Source organism: Canariomyces notabilis (assembly GCF_033297395.1).
Source record: "Canariomyces notabilis strain CBS 508.74 unplaced genomic scaffold N656scaffold_12, whole genome shotgun sequence".
NCBI classification, from domain to species: Eukaryota; Fungi; Ascomycota; class Sordariomycetes; order Sordariales; family Chaetomiaceae; genus Canariomyces; species Canariomyces notabilis.
In genome coordinates, this window is record NW_027041834.1 from 40,959 (window position 1) to 66,712 (window position 25,754).

The following is a 25,754-nucleotide window of genomic DNA, read 5'->3' on the forward strand; positions in this document are numbered from 1 at the left end:
TTCAAAGAGCGTTTCGTATCTTCAGGTATGGGCTCTGGCAGAGTCGGAGACCGAAAACTCAGCACAGATCGCTGACGATGGAAGGCATCAATCTCGTACGTTATTCCACGCCCTCGATCGTAACGTAAAGGATTGGCGGAACGGGTTATGGATGAAGTGCGAAATGGCAAGACCTGCCAACGTGTAAAGTGGTGCGATGGAGGATGCGAGTACTGTGCGAATCACAGGCCTTCTGTTGAACAACGAGTGTGAGAAGAGATCGAATTGTAATTAGAGAGTGGTGTTCGAAATCTCCAAAGAGCATTCAATGAAGAATCGAACTTCAAAATGTTGGATTTCCAACAAACAGTAGCAGAAAAGCAGGGTAGTGGTTCTGGAAGGCCCGTGGCGCGGGATCCTCAATCGTGGTTGGATGCCAAGAACGCCAGGGTATCCGTATAATTACATACAATGCAGTAATTACAGCAAGTACATCCCTGAGGTAAGGTAAGGGATCTTAAACCCAGGACTTATTCTCTCCCTTTACCTTTCCACCCACCTCAGTTTCAGCCCTCTACCTTACATCACCTACTCAAACTACTGCTCTGTCCCGGCATTTAAATAGCTACATACATATGATTTACATATGCAAAGCCTGGAAAGCCCCGATAAGACCACTTTGTTGTGGTCAAATCGGGTGAGGAAAACGGTCTCGCGTATCAATACCTCCTTGGCCTGTTTCTATTTTGGCACTACTGGTACTGTACATTCCTTTCCACTATGGAGGCAACGTTGGGGCCTCGTGAGCTGATTCCCTGACTGGCCGTCCCACCCCAACGCACAAGTGGGCCTCAAGCATGAATACGAGCCTCAGGTGCAACGGGGTCACGGCCCAACTCACAGGACGTTGCAGGAAGGATTCTCTTGAAGTCGTCAACTCGGTCACCAGATATGTGCACTCCTGTAATGATATATATATTCTCGAAGCGTGTCAACTTACCGGTCTCAAGCTTCTGTCTTGCAGACAGACCTGTGCTCCCGCTGTTGTCAGAACTTTAGTCTGGGGGATGCATAATTGAATCGGAATTTGACGCCCCTTGTTGGGCCGATGATCCTTTGCCCTGGATCCGGGAAGCTCGGTCGGGATTTGCCACATCGGAACGTTTGATCTGAACGATGTGTTAAAGATCCGCTGATTGTGCAGATCATCTGTAGATCCAGCCACTGGAAAACACCAGACCGGATCGCTCTAAAGACTTCAACTTCAAGGCCGAGACTTTGAGATGTTGTATGCACAATATGTACATCGTACTGTACCTACTACACTTACGTATGTGCAGGCCATGAGTTCATGCGGCTCGGGCTTGTGTTTCGTTTCAGACCGTGTTTTGGCAACGTAAGTTACTCCAGGATTACGCTAGCGGTACCCGCCCGTTCAACGAATCCGACATGGTAATGTACTGTACCTTACTTTTCCGCAGTGACTTGGCGCCATAACCACCACAATTGTTTTAGTTTACAGCCTCATAACATAGGGAGAGGTGAAAGCCTCTTCCTGATACGTGGGTAGACTTAACCAAAAGATACAAGATGCAAAAACAGCAAAGCAGCTAATAACCAAAAGCACACCCGGGATTTTGGAACCACCGACCTACTCCTCCAATCCTCATAGTTCAGGTAAACACCAGAAACGAAACAGCCACCCCACAAATTACCACCCCCTTACCTTAAGCTGTTACCTTTCCTCATCCAAACAAATCAAGCCTCAACCGGGCCTTGACTCCTCGTTTTCCTCTGGGTGCGCCCGACAGCTGGTTGCGGCTTGGACTGCTTTCGCGGGCGACCAGGTCTCTTCGCGGGCGCTGGTGGAGCAGCGTCCATTCCAGTTTCCGGTTGGGGCACCGTCTTGGCATTTCCGTTGGCCTGCTTGGCTTGGTCGGTTTCGGCCTCGGTCGGCGCTGCGGTTGCGGCTGGGGCGGTTCCGGGCTCGGTTTCGGTCTCGGCATTGGTTTTGGCTTTCTTCTGCTCTCCGCCGGCTTCGGCATCCGCGTCAGCATCCCCACTGAAAGCGTCTTCGGCCTTTCGCTTGTTGCTGCTGCTGTTGTCGTCGCGGTTGTCGGTTCCCACCACCGGCGCGGCCACGCCATCCTCCGTAACTGTTTCGGCGGCGGCCTCCTTCATCTCAACGTCGGCGTCATCCTTCTTCTGCTCCCTGGCTTGTTCTCCGTTAGCAGTTACGGCCGGGGCAGTAGCCGCGCTCTCCGTGGCTTTCTCCGCGGGCTTCTCGAGAACGCCTTTGCTGAGTCCCTCCGTAGGCTTCTCAGTCACGGGTGGAGCTGTAGCCATCGCAGCGGCGCCGTTCGTCTCTTTGCCTTCCATATCCGGGACAGCAGTAGGCAGCACAGCAGGCTCAGCGGCCTGGGCATGGTTACCATTGGTGGCGCCACTTTGGCTCGATTCCTGGTGCGATGCGCCGGGTTCGGCTGGGAGGTCCGCGGGCTTAGAAGCAGAGGTTGATACGGGAACAGGGGCGGATGCCTCATTCTTGTCCTCCTGGCCGGTTCCAGACGCGCCCAAGGTTTGGGTTCCCGCAGCGGTCGATGGCGTGGGCGCAGCTGGTTCAGCAGGCTGCAGCTGTTCCTGTTCAGCGACTATTCCATCTAGCATAGCCCTAATGTCAGCATTCTGGGCCGAGAACGGCGCGGCCTGAAATTGAAACTATGCACCACTCGCTTTGCATACTGCAGTGAAATCAAAGGTGGTTTGCTTGGTTGTCGGGCAATGCCGGTTGGCCGCGCTGGTCGCTCACCTTTGTGCGCCTCGGCAGCCATGGTGAAAATGACGTAACGTTGAAGGCCCAAATTCGGCGCTAAGAGGTAGCAGGGGGTCGAGTCGTGGATTGAGCGCAAGTACAGTGAGATGAGCTGTCCTCAATGGGTTGCCCAACCGTTTGCCGTTGTCGAGTTGATGATGGATGGGCAAATTGCAAAGCAATTGAAGGAAAAAGAAACCGGGAGGAGAAACCGCTTGAGGTTGGGGCGGACAGAATGCCGTCGCACACAGTGCCGGATGCAGTTGCCTTGACGAATCAGAGGCCGGCGCGCACTCAGCAAAACAAGGTTGCTCACCTCAAGATAGCCGTGCACCTGCGGGGAATGCTGGAGCGCTGGTGTGGTGCCATGCCAGGCCGGCGGGGTTCTCTACCCGATCTTGGAAGCGCATGGAATTCGACGAATGCTCAGGGGAAGCCCGCAGACATTGATAAGCTCACAGATTGTAAGGCAAAGGAGGTACCTTAAGTATCTACCCAGGTATTGTACGTGCCTATGAACTTCACCTACACGTGTGGCATCAAATAATCATTCAAGGATTGATCGGCTCGTCGTCATGATCCCAAGATTCTAATTGCGGGGAAAACTGCCTTGGTTACCTAGCTGCTATCAAACAAGAAGTCAGAGAGGACAGGGAGGGAGATACGGAGTGCTGTACGAAGTGGATCGACAAGAAAAAAATGAATAGGCAAGATGGAATAGATACCCAAAAAAAACATACAACACCAGGGATTCGCTGGTCGTCACCGACCCAACTACTAATCTGGCCCTTACTGGTTTATCTAGGGGAGAGCGGACGGGATCCCGAGCTTTCCAGTAGGTATGGTCGTATGTAATAGATTTCATGCGAAATTTACTTTATATGGGTATTCCGTAGTTGATCAGCTATTCAATTGCAATGCGTCGCCACAGCTGTGCGAGGCCAGTCGCTGCCAAAGGCTGGAGGTTTCAGAGCTACCGTTTTAGGCAGAGTGATTCATTCAGGCACGACCTATCTGGCAAGCGAATGAGCCCTCTACTGTCTGATAGCGCGTCAGATACATAAGGTACCTTACATACGCTATGTTGAACCATTCGTCGTCTGCAAGATCATAGGGCTGAGCTGCTACGATCCAATTCGCCGATCGGTATGCTCCATCAAGGTACAGTACCCGGTGCTTGATCTAGAAACTGCAAGTTCGGGATGACTCTGTCGGTTTCACATTCCGCTCTTTGGCCTTCTCTAACTCTCAAAGGAGAGGTTCTGAGTCTGAGGCATAAACACCGACGGTGGCACATACTAGGTACCTTTCAGTTAAATGAACCGACTAAGGGCTTGAGCCTTGAGGTAAACATAGCAAGGCGTTCTCATGCGCAGTAGCGAACAACAACTCCCACGGACTGGAGAAGGCCTTACAACATAATTCAGCGTTTAGCATTGGACCGTGAAATGGAGTATTGCAGGATTCATTTGCAGCCAATGGACCACGAACATTGGCAGAGCGCCCCAGAGGTAGTTGCCAACAAACTTATCTGACCAACGTCCAACCTTCCATGCATTGCCAGCCAATCCCTCGAGAGATATTTGAATAACCTAATCAAACCAACAATCGGCTTCAACTCTGCTGACATCCATAGAACTCGGACTCGAGAGTTGGAGGTCGGATTCGCTAGGGCTGACGGCATCCGATCCAGACCATGATATTGTCCTGGTTCATAATGCCACCGCGGTTCCGGCATTTTGACACTTTCCATGCTCAGCTGCAAGTGCGGTTTCTTGATGTCGACTTGACGGATCACTCGCAGCCGCCATGGAGCTGTTCGGATTTTTTCTGTCCTGGCAGTCCATCGCCGTCACGGTGGTCGTCTACTGCCTCACTCTCGCATTCTATCGCCTCTACTTGCACCCACTTGCCAAGTTCCCCGGCTCAAAGCTGGCTGCCATCACGCGCTACTATGAAGCCTACTACGACATTGTGCAGAACGGCCAGTACACGTTCCGCATTGCCGAGATGCACAAGAAATATGGCAAGGGGCCTCTGCCACCGCCAGAGTTGAGGCGGTTTGCCTGTTCAGTTAATTCTTCTATTGCTGACACGCGCGGTACTGCAAACCTCAAGGTCCCATTGTCCGCATAAGCCCCTACGAGCTGCACATCAACGACCCGGCCTATTTCGAGAAGCTTTACCGCCATGACGGCCGCTGGAACAAGTACGCCTGGGCAATTGATGCCCAAAACGCGCCGGGCGCCATCATCTTCACGGCCGACCACGACCAGCACAGGGCCCGTCGACAGCCGCTGAATGCCTTCTTCTCCAGAGCCAGCGTGGTCCGCCGCCAGGACCTGATTCGCCGCCACATCGAGAGGTTGTGCGAGCGGGTTGCCGAGTTCGCGGCCACGGGGCAGGCCATGGACCTCGGCGCCGCCATCAGCGCGTTCCAGCGCGATGTCTCGACCGAATTCATCCTCGGCAAGAGCTACGACAGCCTCAAGCAACCCGACTTTGGCGTCGGCATGACACGCGTCATGCACGGCGGAGGAACCATATGGCGCTTAACCAAGCACATCCGCTGGTACGGGCCCGCCATGCTCTCTATCCCCAGGGATTTCCTCATCAAGAACGCCGACCGAGACACTGCCAACTTTATGCGCTATGCCAAGGCAAGTAGTACAATCCGCCGCCAGCTAGGGGTTCTACGTAACGAAGAGAGCTTCAAGTTGTTGCTGATCACGTCTATATTCAAAACCGCCCCCTTCAGGCTAGCGACGACGAGACCGCACGACTCTTAAAAGCGGCTGCTTCCTACAGGCCGGACGACGACACACCCCGCACCATCGTGCACGAGATCTTTGACTCGAACCTGCCGCCCGAGGACAAGACGGTTGCGCGCGTCTTTTCCGACGTCGCCACGGTGACGGGTGCCGGGTTCGAGACTACAGCGAGCGTCCTGCGGCTCGTCACGTACCACGTCTTTAGCAACGGCGCGATCCTCAGACGGCTGCGTGCCGAGCTCGCCAAGGCCGCTGCTGCCCGGTCGTCACCCAGTGGCAGCGGTTCGACTCCCATGATGGACCTGCACACGCTCGAGCGGCTGCCGTACCTGACGGCCGTCTTGATGGAGGGCATGCGCCTGAGTCCGGCCATCGCCACCCGCTCGCAGCGCATCGCGCCCGACCGGGACCTGGTCTATGGCGATTGGCGCATCCCAGCCGGCACGCCCGTCGGCATGACCGTCCTGCTAATGCACACGGACGAAAGGCTATACCCGGATCCGCAGCGGTTCGACCCGGAGCGGTGGCTTAACCCGGAGACCCGCAAGAAGTCGGAGAAGACGTACGCGCCTTTCTCGCGGGGGACGAGAATCTGCCTCGGCATGCAGTATGTACTACCTACCTATCCTTCTTCCATTATCAGTTAGAAAGTCGTATACCTTCCAGCTTTTTCTTCTCTTGGTGCTAACCAGGTAACCGTTTGACTTATAAAGCCTTGCATGGGCAGAGATGTATCTCATTATGGCCGCACTGGTTCAGAAATTTGACTTTGACTTCCGGGGCCTGAAAGCGGATCATTTTCAGGTGATGAGCGACCAGTTCATCATCAGCACCAAGGGAAAGGCTGTTTTGGAGGCGCTGGTTTCTCTTCATTAGACATGAGAGAACACTAGAGGTGGTCTGCGAGTCCATATCGCCGTTCAATTGCATAGTACATGCAAGGACACCGCTTATGGGGTCAGCTAATGTACGGGATGTCTGGATGGACTATGCCGTAGCATTGGGCTCAATCTTGGGAAGCCGTACTCGGGTCTCAATGATAGGTCCTGTGTAGAATTCCTGTCCATAGTGACTACTAGCGACTGGTCTGGTGGCTTGGATTATGGACTCTTGCCCTTTGGAAAACCAGAGCATGAGGATATGAGCAGCGAATCGTGCTACAATTGGGCAGCAACTGAATTGAATTCCCGCTACGGCCACGCCCCCCTGAACTGAGGGATGAATTGGACCGAGGATTCCACTTGCCTCAACAATGAAATCCCATCGGACTCGATTATGCCTTCCAGAGACACCCTGTTCATACCCTATTCTTCAAGCTTCCTTGAACCAACATACCTTGAACGATACTAAGGTGCAATTGAAGGTCTGTAACTCGCACAATGTCTTGAAAGCCAATTGGGGACAGGAGACCGGTCAAGATGTTTCTGGGATCAATGTGTAAATGTGGCTAGTCTGGTGATTCATCCGTCTGGCCACAAGGTACTTGGAATAAGGTTCACCACTGTCACATTGTTGAAATACAGGAACCTGTACCGGGACTTTGTCCCGGAGAACTTGAAGACATGGGGCCAGTATTCACTTCTTTTCGTCACAGCGCACAAAGATGACCTTGGGCTCCGTTATTTGGAGAGTACACTACCCGTTGGACGTCGACTGAGAAGATCCCTAGGCCCGGGGCCATGTGTCAAAGCCCGGTGGCAGGTCATTGAATCCAATATTCGATGTCCGCTAGTTGTACAGTACCTACCGGCATCACTTGATAGTCGAAATGTCATAGGCATTCAGGTCCAGGATCAAACCCAACTTAACTGGCATGGCAGCCCAAAATCAAACTCTTACTCCCCTGGTGACAGAGCCTTCAGGCAACATGACAAACACTTACCTTACCTATTCGCCGCCTCCAGCATTCCTTGCCCATACCTACCACTCACAAGTCTGCCAATGCAATGGAATGCATGCACGCACAGAAGCATCACCGAGCCTCTCGCGGGATTACGTGAGTACCAAGAGTATAGGTGGGGGTTTGGTACTGCCATCCCACTTTGTCCCCACCGAAACAGCGAGCGCGCTGGCCGAGAAAAGCGATCAGAAATCCGGTCCGGCCACTCAAACCCTCTGTGTTTCCTTCCCGGCCGTTTTGGCGCTTTCGGCCCTTGTTCACGTGCCAACTTTCCTGCACGAGAAAAACGCACCGTGCATGTTAAGCGTGCATTCGGGTTCAGCCACAAAAAAACCACGGCAGCGGGCGCCATGTTCGCCGGGTGGGGGAAGGGGGAACGAAAGAGCGGAGAGAGCGGTGATATGGGGCCATGGAAGCAGGGAGACCCAATTGAACATCCAACGACATCCGAGCACGGCCGAGAATGCCTCCCCGGGGTCCCCCCAAACTTACACAGTACACGACCGGAGGTGCCAAGCCCCGAACAGGCAGAGGAACGGACCGCCGAGCCCATGTGCCAACACTGCCAAGGGACTGGTGACTTGCTTCGCAACCCTTCGAAGCCCATCCGTCGCCGCCGGCTCGCCCTATCAGAGCGCCCACCGGTGCTTCCTGGCGCCATCTTGGGGACTTGGGCCATCTTGGCCTCTTGTCGAGAGCATCGATGGACGAAAGGAATGACGCCCATTGTCCCCATTGCTGCCCTGATCATAAACCCACAGAACGATAAGAATGAGAGTGACTGCCACCCCACTGTGGGGCATTCGCCGTCTTCCCGCCACACAATGGCTCGAATGGCTTCTTCGACCAGCCCGTCGATCAGGATTATGACTTCGTGGTTTCTCTTGGCTGGATAAGCCAAGATGCTTGTGTCTCCTTCTTCTGGACCGATTAACCGGTGTGCAAGAAAAGATTGCCTGCCTTACTCCCCATGGGGGAGGGTTGCCCGAAGACAATGGCTCCGGATCTCGGGCCCAACGGTGGAATGACAATGTACTTAAACAAAGCAAGATCCCCCGGTTCCCGCCCCTCGTGATCACATCTCACCGTCATACCGTTGAGTATCATTGCCAGATACCTCCCTTGCCTTACCATACGCATCGTAGAACTCTTTGTAGATTCTGCGACGCCAAGTCCCCTGTATTCAACACTCCAATGCCGCGAACTGGACCACTTCCGAGGCCGTACTCCATCATCCCTGCTTCCCGACTGAACGTAACCTTCCGCAATGGCTGCCGAGTTCCCCAAGCACCCCTTCCTGCTCTCCGTCCGGGAGGTTGAGGAGGCCCTGGGAACCGATGTCGACAAGGGGCTGACGGAAGCCCAAGTCGCCGAGCTGCAGAGAAAGTATCCCCCAAATGAGCTGGACGTCGGTGGCAGCATCGCCTGGTATACCATCTTCATCCGCCAGCTATGCAATGCCATGATCCTGGTAGGCCTCTAGTTACCCCAGACAATACCATCACCCCTTTTAGCCCTAGCTGATGCGCGACGAGGTCCTCTTTTTCGCCATGGCCCTGAGCTTCGGCGTCGCCGACTATGTCGAGGGCGGCGTCCTGGCCGCAGTTATCGTTCTCAACGTCTCAATTGGCTTCTACCAAGAGTACGGCGCCGAGAAGAAGATGGATGCGCTGCGTGCCCTGTCCTCGCCCAGTGCCAGCGTCCTTCGAGACGGCAAGACAGTCGTCATTCCCAAGTGAGTGCTTTCCCCTTCCCCGGTGATGCGAGCGCGGCTGACACCCACCTCCACCCAAACCAGCGCCCAAGTCGTACCCGGCGACATCGTCAACCTCAAAATGGGCGACACGGTCCCTGCCGATGTGCGCCTCTTCGAGGCCATGAACCTGAACTGCGACGAGTCCTCCCTGACCGGTGAGGCTGTGCCCGTAGAGAAGCTCACCAGCAACGACATTCTCTGCCCGGGCACCGAGAAGGCGGCCACATCGGAGGACGAGGTCGGCATAGCCGACCGCATCAACATGGCCTACGCCACCACGATAGTGCGCAAGGGCCGCGGGCGCGGCATCGTCATCGCGACGGGCATGCAGACCGAGGTCGGCAAGATCGCCGCCTCCACCAACAAGAAGCACCGCAAGGCGGGCCGGTCCATGAGCTGGAAAAAGTACGGCCCAACACAGCCTATCAAGGGCGCCTTCCGCCGGACCTATGACTTCTTGGGCAAGTTCCTGGGCCTGACCGAGGGCACCCCGCTGCAGATCAAGCTGTCCAAGCTGGCCTACTTCCTCTTCTTCTGTGCCCTGCTCTTGGCTGTTGTCGTGTTTGGCGTCAATGAATTCAAACTGCCGTTGCCCAAGGAGGTTGTCATCTACGCCATTTCCACCGGCATTGCCATCATTCCCGAGTCGCTCGTCGCTGTGCTGACCCTCTCCATGGTTGTGGCGACCACCGTCATGAGGAAGGCGAACGTCGTCGTCCGGTGAGTGTGCCCCCATATCAACCTGGTCTAGCCCTTCAAGGATGAGCTAACTGTGTTCTGGTCAGTGACCTCTCTGCCCTCGAGGCGCTGGGAGGTGTGACGAACATCTGCTCCGACAAGACGGGTACTCTCACCCAAGGTGCCATGATCGTCAAGAAGGTCTGGCTCCCAAAATCTTCCATATACACAGTTCGAGACTCGATGGATCCCAACAACCCCACAGCCGGCCACGTCACCTACTCGCAGGCGAGCGAGCAGTTAGAGGAGGACAAGAAGCGCGATTTTGACCAGGAACGGTCCGCCATGGCCATCAAATTCGACATACCTGAGAACAAGCACAACCTCAAGCAGGAGAAGGAGGCCGAGCCGCAGGCCGAGGTGACGCCCGAGCTGCACATGTTCCTCCTCTCGACGGCGCTCTGCAACCTCGCAACAGTGCGGTACGACGACGCCGAGGAGAAGTGGAAAACGACGGGCGAGCCGACCGAGATTGCGCTGCAGGTCTTTACCCACCGCTTTGACAGGGGCAAGAAGAGGATGGAGGCAGCCGGCTGGAAGCAGGTCGCCGAATTCCCCTTTGACAGTTCCATCAAGCGCATGTCGGTCGTCTACGACGTGCCCGAGGGTAACGATGCCGGTCTGGATGCCGGCAGCAGTGTGGTTTTCACCAAAGGCGCCGTGGAGCGCATTCTAGACCTTTGCTCCTACGTCGGCCTGGACGACGACGCGGAACCGATGACGGAAGACATGAAGGACAAGATTCTGGCTCAAATGACCAGCTTTGCGTCCATGGGGCAGCGGGTTCTTGCCATCGCCTACCGGCAGTGGCCGGGAAAATATATTGCCGGCAAGAACGACGGTATGGAGACTGGTTCTGACGGAAGTACGCCGCTGGGCGAGAAGAGCGAGGACGCCGCTCGTAACGCCGTCGAGAGGAACCTGACTCTGTTGGGTCTGGCCGGCATCTACGACCCACCCCGCCGCGAGACGTCGCCCGCCATCTTTGATTGCGCCTTGGCCGGCATCAAGGTGCACATGCTGACAGGCGACCACCCGGAAACGGCCAAGGCGATCGCCAAGGAGGTGGGCATCATCCCGCACAACCTGGGCGTGTTCCCTGCGGGCGTCGCCAACACGACCGTCATGAAAGCCACCGACTTTGACAAGATGACCGACGACGAGATTGACGCGCTGGAGGAGCTTCCCCTCGTCATCGCGCGGTGCGCGCCCGAGACAAAGACGCGCATGGTTGAGGCGCTGCGGCGACGCAACGCTTTCATGGCCATGACGGGCGACGGCGTCAACGACGCGCCCTCGCTGAGCCGGGCCGACGTGGGCATCGCCATGGGCACGGGCAGCGACGTGGCCAAATCGGCGGCCAAGATTGTGCTGACCGACGACAAGTTCAACAGCATCGTGGCGGCCATTCGAGAAGGGCGGCGCATGTTTGAGAACATCCAAAAGTTTGTGCTGCACCTGCTGAGCAGCAACGTCGGCGAGGTGATCCTGCTCATTGCCGGGCTGGGCTTCCGCGACCAGTCACGCTTCTCCGTCTTCCCCATCTCGCCCCTGGAGATTCTGTGGATCAACATGGTCACGTCGTCCTTCCCGGCCTTTGGGCTGGGCCGTGAGAAGGCCGGCGCCGAGGTGATGCGCAAGCCGCCGCACAACAAGAAGCGCGGCGTCTTCACGCACCAGATCATGGCCGACATGCTCGTGTATGGACTGCTGATGGGTATCTGCACGCTCATGACGTTCGTCATTGTTGTCTACGGCATGTACGACGGCGAGCTGGGCCACGACTGCAACCGTAAATTCTCCGAGTCGTGCATCCCCGTTTTCCGAGCGCGTGCCGCCGTCTTCGCCGAGCTGACGTGGTTGATCCTGCTGAGCGCATGGGAGTTCAAGAGCATCCGGCGGTCCATGTTCCGCCTCAACCCGGACGACCAGTCCAAGTTCCCGCTGTTCAAAGACCTGTACGAGAACCGGTTCCTCTTTTGGGCCGTCGTGATTGGCGGCCTCAGCGTGTTCCCGACGGTGTACATCCCCTACCTCAACGAGGACGTGTTCAAGCACACTGCCATCAGCTGGGAATGGGGTGTGGTGGTCGGCATGACCATCCTCTACGTGGTAGGCCTCGAGTCGTGGAAGTATGTGAAGCGCACCCTCAACATCCTCGACGACCACAAGGTGGTCAGGGGGGTCTGGTCGCAAGGCGAGGAGGGTGCCAAGCGGTTTTCGAGGGCCATGACCTTTGCAAGCTTCAGAAGCTTCAGGAGCTGGGGGCGTTCCGAGTCCAAGTCGAGGGCGCAGTCTAGCGGTGCGTTGACTCCGGTCACAACGCAGTCTCGGCAGAACACGTTCACGCTTAGCCCGCCATTGTCGCCCGTCTGAAGAGGTTGTTTTCCGTAATGGCCACGATATGTATTCTGCCCGGGGAGGTAGAGGTAGGGTTAGTTCACCAAAAATGGCTTTTGGTTTCCCGGATCATATGTGGGATGTCTACCTATAGAGAGTGTGTAGATGCGAGGAGCAAAAAAAGTGGCCTCGGTTAGGAGAGCGAGTTTGGATATCGGAGTTTGAAGGTTGGGATACCCCGTCGTGAAGTGTAGCTATTGCAGGTGTGAAGTGATTGGAGAAGGTCCCTGGCGATGTCCATAGCTAGATCAGGTACATATATTGCGCTTGATCAATGTGTGAGAAATTGGTCTGGGGGTTGATTTTGTCGATGTCTTTCTGGAAATGGGAGTGCGATGTGTCCCTGATCCATGGATGTTGAGATCCTGGCAGTTGTTGAACTCTAAGCTTGAGATTCAGGCAAGGACGTTGCCCAAAATGACCACCCCGGCTAGCACCGAATTCAACGGTATTACCATACTGTATTGTGCGTGTACATACAGTACAATACATACAAGTACCCGTATTGTAAGTGTACCGTACAATACCGTACGTACGAAAACGCTCCCCTGACTTGTTAGTGCAACACTGCCCTGCAGCTCCAATTCGCAGTGCATGCGGCCAGCCTGGCCATCGCCATTTCCCCTTTCTCTGATCAACGCATTGAATTGAGCCCCTTTCCAGCAATCCACAACAACAACAGACACAATGGCTCCAGCGAAACCCTCAAGCGGGAAAGACACCTACTCGGTGATCCTGCCCACATTTAACGAGCGCCAAAACCTTCCCATCATTACTTGGCTGCTCAACCGCACCTTCACCGAACAGTGCGTCTCTAGTCTTGGAATGCGCCACCACGAGCCCGCTTGCGAGAGATAGGCTGACGCGCTTTTCCGCTCACTCCATAGCAAGCTCGACTGGGAACTCGTGATTGTCGACGACGGCTCGCCCGACGGCACCCAGGATGTCGCGAAGCAGCTCGTCAAGGTGTACTCGCCGCACGTACAGCTGCAGACGCGGACAGGCAAGCTGGGGCTGGGCACGGCCTACGTGCACGGCCTCAAGTTCGCAAAGGGCAACCACATCATCATCATGGACGCCGACTTCAGCCACCATCCCAAGTTTATCCCGCAGATGATTGCCAAGCAAAAGTCGGGCAACTACGACATCATCACGGGCACCCGCTACGCTGGCGACGGCGGCGTCTACGGCTGGGACCTGAAACGCAAGCTGACGAGCAAGGGCGCCAACATCTTTGCCGACACCGTCCTCCGCCCCGGCGTGAGCGACCTGACGGGCAGCTTCAGGCTGTACAAGCGGAGTGTGCTCGAGAAGCTGTTTGAGAGTACCGACGCGCGAGGCTTCACCATGCAGATGGCCCTGGCCGTCACCGCCAAAGCCAAGGGCTATTCGATCGGCGAAGTTCCCATTTCGTTTGTGGACAGGGTTTACGGCGATAGGTAAGCATGGCGGATCAAGCGATTCAGTGTCCCTCGCTGTCCTCGCTGCATTGCTAACCCTAACCCTCAGCAAACTAGGTGGAGAGGAGATCGTCGAATACGCGAAAGGGGTTCTGCAGCTGTGGTGGTCGATATGAGGACAATAAGGGAGGTAGTGGTGATAATGATAATATCGGATACCAAGCGACAAGAAAATGGTTCAGGGATAGACGGAACATTGCGCTGCTGTACGAGTAAGGGTAGGATTTGTTGGGGCTTGCACGGCGTTGAAAGGTTAAGGGACATAATTTGTGCAGATCTTTAGGTCGAGCAAGCGCCATTGATGCCAGCTAAGCTCCCGTTCAAAGAACATGATCGCTGCTTAGAGCTCAAGCAGTTCCAATGGCAAACAATACGCGGAGGACTCCAATGGCAATGAAGACACAATCACCGAACGCCCCTACCAAACAAACCACCGCCAGTTATTCCTACTTTATTCGGGCAGGAGTCAAAAATGCCTGGGTGGCTTGGACTTTTAGTCCATTTGAGTCGCCTTCACTCCGCTGCTAAGCTAGCTGGCGGTTGACTGACCGCAAAAATACAACGGGTAAGACGGCGAATTCATCAAATCAAATGCTGCTTGCACCGCCACTCCAAATTCACTTATTAGATGTCACCCGGCCTGGCCCTGCCAACATCACCGTCTATCATTCCATCACACAAGCTCTCACAGCATTACCCGATTGCGACGGACTTTACATACCTTTGAGATGGGACTCAAACCTAAGGATGAAGAACGGGATCTGCAGAAGCAAAGCCCTCTAGAGGAAACTCCTCCGCCGTACGAGGGCGATGAATATGTCCACAGAAACCACAGGCAATCATCACATCAAGAAAGTCAAGATCTCCCTAGGTCCGGAGGAGAGCCATCAAACCGGGCGCGACACCCTGCCGATTCACCATCGGCCGAAGCGGAGCGACCAACCCTATGGCGCAGGATATACCGCGGTCTCGCGAAGTTTACGCCAGTCCAGAATCTCAGCCACCAGCAGGCAAAGCAACGCCGCCATCACTCATGGCAGCGTACAGATGGCCGGGCTGAACCTCGGCCAGGTCCAGGAATCGACCCTGCCGAGGACGACGTCAGATGGGGTCCGAGGGGGCGAGCAGAGACATCTCGTTCGCAACCAGATCGGCTACCACCTCGGGGATTCAGATACCTCATCGAGACCATGCTCTGCCCCCCAAAGTATCGGCGGCCAGGGAAGAGTGTCAACGCACGGTGGATCGCGAGCATGATGATCTGCACCGACAGTCTCTCGGAGCACTTGTCACGAGACCTCCCCTGGCTCGGCAATCTTCACCGGTGCTGGGACGACCACATCGAAGTAGCACCTCACCCGGTCGAAAGGACTGTCAAAACATACAAGCGGGCCATCAGCGTGGCCTACATGAATGCTGAACTGTCTGCAGGTGAGTGGCAGGTCACCATCACCGTCTGGTCTCGGAACGGCCAGTGGCTGCAGGACTTGACGTATGAGGACATGGGAAAGCTGATTGACTTCGACTCGGCTGTACGGTAAGTATCCAAGAGCTTTGGGTCGTTTGTAAACCGGTAATCAGACTTCAGCTGACGGCTAGAACAGCGTTGTTGGCTATAGGCGTCTCAGCGACGACCCGCTTGCGGCTTGCGAGGCATTCTACGTAAATTTCCTCAAGCTGGCCGCGGATTTCGAGTTACAGATGCCAGTGATGCCGTTGCACGGTACCCCAAGCTGGGAGCTGGCCAGAATCGTAGAAGAGCACATCAAAAGGTACATTCCGAAGTGGCCTTCATGAAAAGGGGAGGTTGGGCCAAGTAACGTGAGCAATCACCTGCACCCAAGTCAGAACCTGGCCGGGTTTAGCTCCGATGGGAACTTGAAGTTCTGGCCCGCGATGAATGTCCGACGTGGCTATATCACCGAGCGTTATCAGCAGCGTAGGACTACTGGTAGGCAGCCAACTTGCAGTGGTGACTCGTCACCATCTAGCCAGGATAACCATCAACCGAGTCACATCAATAGCAGCAGGAACGCCATCTGCTAGAACAAGGCCAAATTCAGGAGCATATTGCCCTCTTGCCGGGCTCACCTGGACCACAAAAAGGGGCATTGATCATATTGCCTTAGAAAGTGAGAATAATCAAGATAGGCAAGAATGGGAAATTCAGGTTCTTTGGGTAACTTAACTTGCCTCCGTTTTCCCATACTCTACTTGCTTCTCATTCCACCTTCGTACCTTTCTTTGCTGTACTTATAAAGCCATCAGCCGGGCGTCGAGAAAGCTCGCCTCGGGGCGTACAATAATGATAGCATGGGGAGAATGTTACATGTGGGCTGCAGCAGTCCTTCTTTGCCGTCTATGGTTGCTTCGCTTCGTAACTTGAGAAGTTCGAGCGGCTCAAGGGAGGCATCATGTTCGTCCCCGCGAGGTGAGAGATAGAAGGGCCGAGTCTAGTGTAGAATGGCCGCTCAAAGCGAGCTTGGTAAAATCCGGCATACTCCCGGTCTATGATGGCATTTATCTTCAGCGTGTCTAGGTCCGACGATGACGTTCTGCTGAGACAAGTCGTTGTGACAGAACACACACTCGTCATGGTCGGATGGTTCCAAGTGCCACTGGTCAGTTTCTGTGCGCCGTAGAACTCGATAAGGGGGCATCACAATCTCGGATGGTCCACCAAGTTGATTGGACTTGAGAGCCGTGAGGATTGCGAGATGGCTGTGTAGCTCCTCGCACACTACTTCGTACGGCCTTCTGATCCTCGTTTAGGCTGAACATGTCCACACCTTCGACGTAGCCCGTGATCGAGTAACAAGCATCGTCGTCTTCAAAGTCGCAGTAAACTGTCGGGACTGGGATATTGGTATGATGTCGAATGTACCGCAATGATTTCGCTTCATTCATGACCCTCTCCTTCGGTACGTGAAGAACTCGTTATCTTGTGCTGAACTCCCTGGATTATTGATGAACGCCCCTTCACGATGGTAATATTTCCTCTCAAATGTGACCGCAAAACACCCTTCCTCCGGTGCTTCTTGGTTTTCAGGCATTAGAACACTGACCGGGGTTGAATGCAGGCGGAACCAGAAGCTGGAGAATTGAATTCGTAACACATCGGTTGTTCCCTGAGCCAAGTATGAGCTCAGTATTTATCTGCCGTCATCATACAAAAAGTTCTGGTTTGGCGTCAGCATTTGTGATAAAGTGATTACCTACCACCGCCGAAGATTGAGAACCGAAGGTAAGTTTGTCCGGCCAGCAGTGGAGTTCAAGGCATTGATGATTTGATGTGATGAATTGAAATGAAGTTGTCTGTATCCGTATGAAAGGTACAGAGTACATACTGGGTGGGGCAGCCACCTTCCTGCAATGCCGGCATTAACATCTCCAGCTAGGGTCTACCTAAGTTCCGGTGGCGGCGGGGCAGTATCCGTGATACCTTCTCCTCTTCCACAACCACCATAGAGATACCACCCCAATGCAAAGAAAGGTTGGACGAGCACCGTCAGGCCGCTTGTCACGGCTGAAGCCGGTTGAAATAGACCCGCTTGCAGAGTATGGGCTGCCGTCGAAAGGAGAGAGGAGGTTCGCCGTGTCCTAGCCTCTCTCTTTCGCCCAACTAATTGTCATCGCACAGGCTTCTCTCCCCAAAGGTACAAGAAGCCTACTACGCCAAGATAGCCGAGCGCTATCTGGCCTTTTGCACCGACGCTGGCGACAGCGATGGGCTGCAGAAGCAATTCGGCCGGCTGGCTATAACCGACAGCCAACAACTCCCTTCTTCGTCCTCCCCTACCCCACCACCATCCCGACCACCCACCTCTCACTCCAACCCGCAGCAAAAGCAAACGAACGACTCCGACCTTGGGCAGATCCTTTCCGCGCTCCGCAAGCTCAGGGAAGGCATCGTCGCCTCGCGCCGCCGTGACACCTTCGCCGCCCAAGTCTACCTGTTCGCCGTCCGTCTGGGCATCCTGACCTCGTCGTACGAAACATACTATCCAGCGCTACTCTACCTCTTACACACGCTACACCCCATGAGCACCACCAGCACCACGGCCACCACCACTAACAGCAACCCAACCCCCCAAGCATCGCCATCCGCATCATTACTAACCCCGGTCGAGCTGCACGAAGCGCAAAGCTACCTCATCCTAGACACGGCCTGCCGAACGGGGGACCTGGCCGAGGCCTACGCGCTACGCCGGCGGTTCCGCTTCGCAGACGCAAAGGTGGACGCGGCGCTGCGGGCGCTGGCACACGACAACTGGGTCGCCTGGAGGCGGGTCGCGCGGACCGTGGACGGGCACCGGGCGCGGATCATGGAGTTCGCCGAGCCGGAGCTGCGGACCCACACGCTCAAGGCGATCGGGCGGTCCTACCTGTCCGCGGACATGGGATTTGTGGAAAAGGCTACAGGCTTGGCGTGGGAAGAGCTCAAGACGCGGTTTGCGGTCGGGTGGGAGTTGGAACAACCTCCTGGGGGTCTCGGGGAGGGGGAAATTGCGAGGGTGATCATACGCCGGGTGAAAGTGAGGTGAATAGATGGGTTTGCTGGAGGATGAGGACGGGGAAACGGCGTTCAGGAGTTGACGGCTGGCATGCTTGTGATGGTAATTGGCTGCAGATACCATGAGTTGAGTATCCTATATTTGCCTCCGCGGTTGTGGGGAGCCATATGGACGGTTCGCCGCGACAATACGTGGGACATCCCGCTGAGCTGCTGGACGCTCCACGAGTCTGGGAGGAGCAACCTGACGCCTTCAGAGACCGTTGAGTTCCATCTGGACCTATCCGCAGCTTTGAGGCGGAATATCCCGAAGACAGCTGTGCGAATGATCCTTTCCTTTTGCTTCTCCTGCAGACTAGCAGTGAAAGGTCCCGCATATCCGTCGGATTTTGTGCAGAGCATAGCGTGATGTAGTAATTAGTAGGTAATACATGTGGAGCCCAGGAGAAGAGCCCCTTACATCGGACGAGCTAGCCGATGACATCGGCAGGCATGCATGATTGACAGGCCATCGCGCCGGAAAGAAATCCCTCCTGAACAGTGCTCAGCATATCCAAAAAGCAAGGGTCATTCATTAGTACATCAGTAACCCCCACCGAAAAGCGAAATAAAGCGGAAGACCCTGTACACATCGAACCAAGCAACCTCGTCAATCGTCATTCGTCCTCTCCCCCACCAATTACACGGCCATGACGATTGAACTCCGCGGTCGACTCAGAGGAGGGCGACAGCCGCCATGATGCCGCCAATGGCACCGAGGCCGGCCGCGGCGGTAGGTCTCGGGCCGAAGTTGGAGCTCTGGCTGGTGGAAGTGGGGTTCGAGGCACCGGTGGCGGTGCCCGTAGTGGTAGAGGCAGGCGGAGCGGAAGTGGTTGAGTCAGTGCCGGTGGCGGTAGTCGTGGCTGAGGTATCGGCCGGGCCGGACGACGACGTCGTGCTGGTACAGGTGACCGCGCTTGGCACGGACACGCCGGCCGCGCCGCAAATCTGTTACCGGAAAGCCTGTTAGCAAATCTGTACATGAGGGCGTCATGTCGGGGCAACTGACCCCCGACGCAAATGCAACAGCTGAAGTCTGATCGGCTGCATCGCAAACTCCAGCGAGGCAGCAGGCAATGCCACTAATGAACCCGCTGTTGCCGCAGATGCACTGGACATCTGCAGTGCCGCAGCCCGGAATGCCACCAGTGAGGTACTGGTTAGCACAACTTTGCTGTACGTTCAACAAAAGTCAGTATCAAATTTGAACAGGCTGTATACCACGATACTCGGGGGTTGGTGGACTCACGGCGCATGAGGGCAGGCCGTCGAGCTGGGCAACGGCGCTGCCAGCCAGAGCAATTGAAAGAAGAACAGCGGGAATCTTCATGGTGATTGCGCTGTTGACTATCTGGGACAATTGGGTCTTTGTTGTTGGCGAACCCCTGGGCTGATAAGTGGTGAGAGCGAGGGATCAATGGACGAGAAACCGCGACGGAGTGCTCGGGGAGGTGAATGGAATGCCAGGTGCGGATAGCTCCACTGCAGTTAAATAACATCCTGGTTATTGCTATGTAGGTCCAAAAATTTCCCCGGAAATTGCAGTCCCCACAGGAGGATATTGGCTGCCACAGGGCACTTTCTCCCCACAATTGTTAGTGCAAATTCATCTTTGCAATTCTAAACTTCAAAACCATGCTCAAGAATCATTCAAAACAAATGCATTTCGCAACGTTTTCATCCATATATTCACTCTAACTCGAAGCCCTAACCGCTAACCCAAGTCCTAGCCACTAATCCTAACCACTAACCCTAACCACTAACCCTAGCCCAGTTTCTTGCGTGTGTCGCGTTGCAGGTGGGAGTATAACAGTGGAAAGGTGGGTACGTGTCCAGATCGGGAAGAGTGGAGGTGTGGCGTTTTGGACCTCGATAGCAAAAGGCAACATCCTCTACCCCCGGGATCAGCGCCGCAGTCTAGCAGGATCCAGCCCAATGAGACGTGCCCCCTGGCTGCCAGGCCGCCGCGCCACAGGTAAATCATTGGATCATCGCCGGTGACGTGGGTTAGGAACTGCGAACAGGCCAAAAAGGCTGCATCCGGCCTGTTATGGAGGTTCCATCTGTTTGTGGCTGGGTGCAAATGTAAAGCCAACCTACAGTTTGGTATGATAACTTGATTTTTGATCTCATCTTCTACCTCTCTAGATGAATGCTAGCTGATTAACGTCCGGGAGCACTGCGATGAGTAATCAACGAGGCAACCTATGTATGTACCTAACTTACGGATATGTGAGGTAATTTACATAGGTACCTATGTAGGTATGTACTGTACTGTACAATACATAGCAATATATCCGCGATATCCGTACGTCACCAGAGACCATCTTCCCGGCCATAACAACGGGCTTGTCCATCAAAGGTAGGTACCACCACTTCGGGAGGGCAGGCCACGCGGCGACCTGTCCCGTTGAGCAACCTGATCGGCAGTACGGTGTTATTTTACCCACCAAGGCAACGTTTTGGGTCTCGGCCCTACGGACTACAAGGACGGCAGTGGACGGCAGTACACTACGGGGAGTACATCACATTCACTAGGTTCTCCGTACCTACCTTGCACTAACTCCACATGATGCCCCAAGTATGGGGTAAAAAGCGAGCAGTCAATCCATTGCGCAAGTCGCTTGATGGGAACAGAGCCTTGAACTGGATTTTCGTACGGAGTAGTGTATGTAACATAACACGGCGTGGGACCGAGGCCGTGTGAGTTTGAGGAAGGCAGGAGAAGCGGTGAGCTTGGGATCACCGAAAATGATGGAAACACTGGCGCGCATCACTCTCATCAATGGCAAGACATCGGCTGACCTGGTACAAAAGTACTGTGGTATGAGCATGGACATTCCGTGTTCGGCTGCAAGCTCCGTTAACATGTCACCCCATGTTAAAGATCGTCGCTACACGTCCAAAGGTATCGATTCCTGTGCATGGTTAGTGGTCCCGCCGTTGACTCTTGACATGATTGGATGATTGGTAAGATTGATGCTTGGCAGATGCTAATCGTGAATCTTGTCCTGGTGCTCTTCGAACACAAACCAAACGCCAAACGGCCACTCCCTTTCCCTAGAGAATTGTTGATCAGACGGCGGCGCGCGCTGTATTCAAGCAAGTACTCTCGCCGTACGACATGTGTCTCCGGTGATCTTTGCCGGGCCGCATTTCCAGCTATCAGCTATCGACGACAAAAATTCCCGAGGACCCGTTGAATCCGCGAACCCGACGCCAAGTTGAGAACTTGAGACAGGCTTCAAGATGCGCTTCAGCAAGTTGGGAATCCTCGAGGACGAGGTCATGGACCACGTCCCTGGTACGATTTCTTCTTCCAACACTGGGCCGGTAGATGCATGCCATTGCGCGAATAGACACAGCTAACACCAAGACCCTTCCCCCTAAAGGCACCACTCGATATTTTGACGACCCTGAGAGGCCGCAATATGCTGCCGATGGGACGACGGGCCTCAAGTGCGATACCAGCGGGCCGGTGCCTATCATTCTCGTGCCCCAACCGTCTGACGACCCGAATGATCCCCTGAACTGGCCGCTATGGAAGCGCGATCTGATCACATTCATCCTCTCCATGACTGCCATCTTCGCGACTGCCCTTGGTCCTATTCTCGCCGCCAATACGCTGACGCTAACTTTCGGTTACCTTGTCCCCTTCACCAAGATCGCCGAACTGACTGGCTACTACCTGCTCGGCGTGGGTGTCGCCGCCTTCCTCTTTGTGCCTTCGGGCCGCATCTGGGGCAAGCGCCATCTGTTTGTTGCTGGCACCGTCATCCTGATTGCTACTAGCGCCTGGGGAGGCGCGTCCAACCGGAGGGGTGACTACACCAGCATGGTATGGGCGAGGGTCTTTCAGGGCGTTGCTACGGCTCCCTTTGAGTCACTGGTCAACGCCGCGGTGGGCGACTTGTACTTTGTGCATGTAGGTGGTGTTTTCAGGACGATGAAACTGTTAAGGAGGCTAATCAACCGAATGACAGCAACGCGGTATACGTATGGCCTTCACCAATCTCGCAGTGTTTGGGGGCGCTTTTTTTACCCCTATTCTCGTCGGCAAGATCACACACTCCATTGGATGGCCCTGGACCTTCTACTTCATTGCAATCTTCTGCGGCGCATGTCTGCCAGCCATCTATTTCTTCTGCCCGGAGACCGCCTACCGCCGGGACACGGCCCTCAATCTTGACCTGTTGGACACCAATAGCGACTCAAATGCGATTGGGCAAAAAGAGTCTACTGCTGCCTATGAATTACACGACAATAATGCTGCCATCCATGAACTACACGGCAACAATGCCCATGCCCACGAGTTAGACGGCAATAACCCCCCTATTCACGAGCTAGACGGCAACAACCCCAGTCACGGGCTAGACGCCAATACTGACGCCCCTAGTCATGGGCTAGACGCCAATACTAACTCCCCTAGTCATGGGCTAGACGCCAATACTAACTCCCCTAGTCATGGGCTAAACGGCAATACTGACGCCCCTAGTCATGGGCTAAACGGCAATAACGCTCGAACGAATGCTGTCAACGGAGAGGCCAACCAGTCTGGCGAATCTAGCCGGGTAGTCGAAGCGAACGAAGCTGCCAAGCCGGTGATGAGGCCAAAGGCGACATTCCGGCAGTCGCTGGCATTGTTCAACGGGAGGAAGACTGACGAGAGCTTCTGGAAGCTCCTGTTGCGTCCTCTTCCGCTCTTCCTGCAGCCCGCTTTCCTCTGGGCGTGTCTGATCCAGGGCACAATGATCGGCTGGACCGTCTTCATCGGTGTTATTCTGGCTCAGTTTTTCCTGGCAACTCCGCTGTGGTGGAACGAGGTCCAAACAGGATACGCGTACACGGGCGCCTTCATCGGCGCGATCCTGGGCTTCGTCATTGCCGGTGTGTTGTCTGACTGGACCGCTCGCAAGATGACTAAGTGGAACAACGGCGTATACGAACCCGAGTTCCGCATCGTGCTCGTCATCCCCCAGATGATCCTGGGTTGCGCAGGCTTATACGGCTGGGGTATCACCGTCGACGGCCTCCTGCATAGTCGCTATCACTGGGCTGTCCCACTGACCTTCTTCGCCCTGGAAGTGGCTGGCATGGTTATCGGCGCCGTCGCCAGCTCTCTGTATATTGTAGATGCCTACCGTACGTTCCCACCCAACCCCCCGTTTTCCGCTCAAAATGTGTGCTCATACCCCCTACCAGGCGGTTTGGCCATCGAGGCCTTCACCTGCATGATTGTTTTCAAGAACATTTTCAGTTTTGCCCTGACTCTCAAGGCATTTGATTGGCTTGTTCGCTCAGGCTCCAAGGCTACTATCCTGTTCAATGCCTTGGGATCTGTTCAGTTGGTTATCTGCCTGCTCAGCATACCCATGTGTAAGTCCATAGCCCTTTGGCCGTCTCTATGAGTTTCTAGGCTGACTCAGATATCTGGCTATGCGTGACAGACATTTTTGGCAAGCGAATTCGCAGCTTTTTCTATCGGAATGACATACTTGCATTTTTCAAAGTCCGATAGGGGTTGACATTTTGGTCCAGCTGCTGCTCTCACAAGGAGCGGACTCGGTAACGATTACTATGTCTTTACATATTCTTAATTCTTGTCATAATATGGGTGGGAAAGTGGTCAGGATATAATATACCCAATCAAGCGTACACAACACGGGCGTGCAGCCCTGCTATTGCTGAGTAGATTTCCAGAAGACCTTCCTGATCGCTGCCGCCTTGCAAACTATTGATTTGTGGTCATGTATATAAAACCGCCCTGGTATAACGACAATCACCCAATCTCACACCAGACAATCGGCATGATTCTAGAACAAAGTACCAATCCCCATCTAGAGTCAGACTTTATATCTTGGCCTTCTCTTTCCTCGCATCCTTAAGATGCTTGCTAATCTCCCCAGAAATAAGAAAGTCCGGATATGTCATGCCAGGGTCCAGCCCAACCCCAAGCCCGCCCTGCCGCCTCCAGCCGGCGCCGTCAACAACGATGGTCGTCCCGTTGATGTAGTTGCCCGCGTCGCTAAAAACAAAAACGGTCGCGTCGGCGATGTCGCGCACTGTGCCCCACCGCCCGCTCGGCACCGCCTTGTCCCGGTCCTCCCCCTTCACCTGGCTGCTCGCCAGCCGTTCCATGCCCTCGGTCCCCGCGATGGCGCCCGGGGCCACGCAGTTGGCCGTCACGCCGTACGGCCCGTACTCGAGCGCTGCGCTGCCCATCAGAGAGTCGATGGCCGCCTTGGCCGCCGAAACGTGCGCCTGCAGCGGCATGCCCGTGTAGTGGAACGTGGCCGACACGGACAGGAACCGCCCTCCCGTCGTCCCCTGGCGGTTCGGGTTCGGGTTGCGGGACGCCGAGGCGATCAGGTGCGGGATGGTGGCCTTGAGGGTGTTGAAGGTGCCTATGGTGTCGATTTCGATGACGGCCTTGAAGGCGTTGGGCGAGAGTCCCGCGATTGGGGCTACAAAGTTGCCTGCTGCGCCAGCGCTGTTGGGATCTGGTCAGTAATCATGGGAAGAAAGGGGCTTCGCTATGTGGAACAGGGGGTATGCGCACACAACGTAGTCGATGGAGCCTAGTTCCTTGACACAGCGGTCTGCTGCCGCCTTAAGGGACTCAAACTGCGTTGGTGCCAGTCAGCTAGCCATTCCTGCTCCTGCTACAGTTCTGAGCAACCTAAACGGAGTGCACCCACATTACGGACATCGACGCCGCCTATGCCCAGCACGCGGGCACCGCTCCGTACTTTGGCAATTTCCTTTGCAGCCGCCTCGGTCTTCTCGACGTTGCGCCCAATAATGCAGGCGTCGGCGCCGAGGTGTACGAGCGCCCGGGTCTGCGCTCTGCCAATTGACCCGGCACCGCCCGTGATGAACAACACGCGGTTGGCTGCAGTTGCCGTGGTTAGGTCAACCTCGAAGGCCTGTTTTATGACGGGATTCACACACCAAATATGCCCTCTGCCCATGCATTGCTGAGATACTCTGACTTGGGAACAGACATTGTGACTTTTTTGTGAGATTTGTGAGATTGGTTGCGGGATTCGCGGGAGAGGACGCTGCTTTGCTTTCGGTTTCAAGTCAGGAATGTTTTACACATCTGGCCTTTGCAAATACAATATGTGCAAGGAAATTATGAGTAGACGTTCATCTGTTCCTTCTCATCAGTTGCTCCTGCTTGCTGACTTCCAGTGACCGGGGTCAGTTGTGTAACAAGCAACTACCGTGCTGGGGTAGTTGCCTCGGCTGGACTCCGCCGGCCCCACTTCCACGGGATGCACTCCGCCGGCTTGCCGGGTTCCACATACCGAAACGGATACAGATACGGAGTACGAACTACGAAGGTGTCTAGACTACTATAGGGCATTCAACGATACTTACGTT

The 25,754-nt window shown here is 55.1% G+C and overlaps 13 protein-coding genes across 13 annotated transcripts; 9 read left to right on the forward strand and 4 right to left on the reverse strand.

Moving 5' to 3' along the window:
- Nucleotides 1–1,358: 1,358 nt before the first annotated feature.
- On the reverse strand, nucleotides 1,359–2,903 carry N656DRAFT_779537 (uncharacterized protein). Its single transcript, XM_064815212.1, has 2 exons — nucleotides 2,789–2,903; nucleotides 1,359–2,639 (listed from the first exon to the last, which is right to left on the reverse strand). The coding sequence occupies exons 1-2, from the start codon at nucleotides 2,808–2,810 to the stop codon at nucleotides 1,738–1,740; spliced, it is 924 nt and encodes a 307-aa protein (XP_064669619.1). The 5' UTR covers nucleotides 2,811–2,903; the 3' UTR covers nucleotides 1,359–1,737.
- Nucleotides 2,904–4,600: 1,697 nt separating this feature from the next.
- On the forward strand, nucleotides 4,601–6,438 carry N656DRAFT_710238 (cytochrome P450; the record flags this gene model as incomplete). The annotated part of the gene is made up of 4 exons (XM_064811655.1): nucleotides 4,601–4,842; nucleotides 4,929–5,481; nucleotides 5,565–6,169; nucleotides 6,276–6,438. 4 exons carry the CDS (start codon nucleotides 4,601–4,603, stop codon nucleotides 6,436–6,438), a joined length of 1,563 nt encoding a protein of 520 aa, XP_064669620.1.
- An 815-nt stretch (nucleotides 6,439–7,253) lies between these two features.
- Nucleotides 7,254–8,721, forward strand: N656DRAFT_105068 (uncharacterized protein). Its single transcript, XM_064808488.1, has one exon. The coding sequence runs from the start codon at nucleotides 7,504–7,506 to the stop codon at nucleotides 8,356–8,358; it is 855 nt and encodes a 284-aa protein (XP_064669621.1). The 5' UTR covers nucleotides 7,254–7,503; the 3' UTR covers nucleotides 8,359–8,721.
- Nucleotides 8,722–9,271: 550 nt separating this feature from the next.
- Nucleotides 9,272–10,211, forward strand: N656DRAFT_779539 (uncharacterized protein). Its single transcript, XM_064815213.1, has one exon. It carries the CDS (start codon nucleotides 9,298–9,300, stop codon nucleotides 9,940–9,942), a length of 645 nt encoding a protein of 214 aa, XP_064669622.1. The 5' UTR covers nucleotides 9,272–9,297; the 3' UTR covers nucleotides 9,943–10,211.
- On the forward strand, nucleotides 10,047–12,365 carry N656DRAFT_779540 (calcium ATPase). The gene is made up of 2 exons (XM_064815214.1): nucleotides 10,047–10,174; nucleotides 10,264–12,365. The coding sequence occupies exon 2, from the start codon at nucleotides 10,335–10,337 to the stop codon at nucleotides 12,330–12,332; it is 1,998 nt and encodes a 665-aa protein (XP_064669623.1). The 5' UTR covers nucleotides 10,047–10,174; nucleotides 10,264–10,334; the 3' UTR covers nucleotides 12,333–12,365.
- A 678-nt stretch (nucleotides 12,366–13,043) lies between these two features.
- Nucleotides 13,044–14,180, forward strand: N656DRAFT_806284 (glycosyltransferase family 2 protein; the record flags this gene model as incomplete). Its single annotated transcript, XM_064818344.1, has 3 exons — nucleotides 13,044–13,166; nucleotides 13,248–13,795; nucleotides 13,866–14,180. The coding sequence occupies 3 exons, from the start codon at nucleotides 13,044–13,046 to the stop codon at nucleotides 13,930–13,932; spliced, it is 738 nt and encodes a 245-aa protein (XP_064669624.1). The 3' UTR covers nucleotides 13,933–14,180.
- Nucleotides 14,181–14,263: 83 nt separating this feature from the next.
- Nucleotides 14,264–16,026, forward strand: N656DRAFT_105163 (uncharacterized protein). The gene is made up of 3 exons (XM_064808489.1): nucleotides 14,264–14,381; nucleotides 14,499–15,353; nucleotides 15,421–16,026. Exons 2-3 carry the CDS (start codon nucleotides 14,545–14,547, stop codon nucleotides 15,611–15,613), a joined length of 1,002 nt encoding a protein of 333 aa, XP_064669625.1. The 5' UTR covers nucleotides 14,264–14,381; nucleotides 14,499–14,544; the 3' UTR covers nucleotides 15,614–16,026.
- Nucleotides 15,994–17,096, reverse strand: N656DRAFT_779544 (uncharacterized protein). The gene is made up of 2 exons (XM_064815215.1): nucleotides 16,146–17,096; nucleotides 15,994–16,068 (listed from the first exon to the last, which is right to left on the reverse strand). Exon 1 carries the CDS (start codon nucleotides 16,721–16,723, stop codon nucleotides 16,439–16,441), a length of 285 nt encoding a protein of 94 aa, XP_064669626.1. The 5' UTR covers nucleotides 16,724–17,096; the 3' UTR covers nucleotides 15,994–16,068; nucleotides 16,146–16,438.
- N656DRAFT_768732 (uncharacterized protein) lies at nucleotides 16,801–18,360 on the forward strand (the record flags this gene model as incomplete). The annotated part of the gene is made up of 3 exons (XM_064813647.1): nucleotides 16,801–16,803; nucleotides 17,047–17,060; nucleotides 17,457–18,360. 3 exons carry the CDS (start codon nucleotides 16,801–16,803, stop codon nucleotides 18,358–18,360), a joined length of 921 nt encoding a protein of 306 aa, XP_064669627.1.
- Nucleotides 18,361–18,381: 21 nt separating this feature from the next.
- N656DRAFT_105263 (uncharacterized protein) lies at nucleotides 18,382–18,906 on the forward strand. The gene is made up of 2 exons (XM_064808490.1): nucleotides 18,382–18,720; nucleotides 18,790–18,906. The coding sequence occupies exons 1-2, from the start codon at nucleotides 18,421–18,423 to the stop codon at nucleotides 18,808–18,810; spliced, it is 321 nt and encodes a 106-aa protein (XP_064669628.1). The 5' UTR covers nucleotides 18,382–18,420; the 3' UTR covers nucleotides 18,811–18,906.
- A 137-nt stretch (nucleotides 18,907–19,043) lies between these two features.
- N656DRAFT_798419 (uncharacterized protein) lies at nucleotides 19,044–19,698 on the reverse strand (the record flags this gene model as incomplete). Its single annotated transcript, XM_064817755.1, has 3 exons — nucleotides 19,044–19,316; nucleotides 19,378–19,542; nucleotides 19,618–19,698. 3 exons carry the CDS (start codon nucleotides 19,696–19,698, stop codon nucleotides 19,044–19,046), a joined length of 519 nt encoding a protein of 172 aa, XP_064669629.1.
- A 1,583-nt stretch (nucleotides 19,699–21,281) lies between these two features.
- On the forward strand, nucleotides 21,282–24,070 carry N656DRAFT_105291 (MFS general substrate transporter). Its single transcript, XM_064808491.1, has 6 exons — nucleotides 21,282–21,295; nucleotides 21,359–21,672; nucleotides 21,761–22,293; nucleotides 22,352–23,510; nucleotides 23,571–23,744; nucleotides 23,816–24,070. Exons 2-6 carry the CDS (start codon nucleotides 21,618–21,620, stop codon nucleotides 23,884–23,886), a joined length of 1,992 nt encoding a protein of 663 aa, XP_064669630.1. The 5' UTR covers nucleotides 21,282–21,295; nucleotides 21,359–21,617; the 3' UTR covers nucleotides 23,887–24,070.
- On the reverse strand, nucleotides 23,965–25,567 carry N656DRAFT_779547 (NAD(P)-binding protein). The gene is made up of 4 exons (XM_064815216.1): nucleotides 25,320–25,567; nucleotides 25,067–25,260; nucleotides 24,928–24,992; nucleotides 23,965–24,858 (listed from the first exon to the last, which is right to left on the reverse strand). Exons 1-4 carry the CDS (start codon nucleotides 25,372–25,374, stop codon nucleotides 24,219–24,221), a joined length of 954 nt encoding a protein of 317 aa, XP_064669631.1. The 5' UTR covers nucleotides 25,375–25,567; the 3' UTR covers nucleotides 23,965–24,218.
- Between the last annotated feature and the right edge of the window lie 187 nt (nucleotides 25,568–25,754).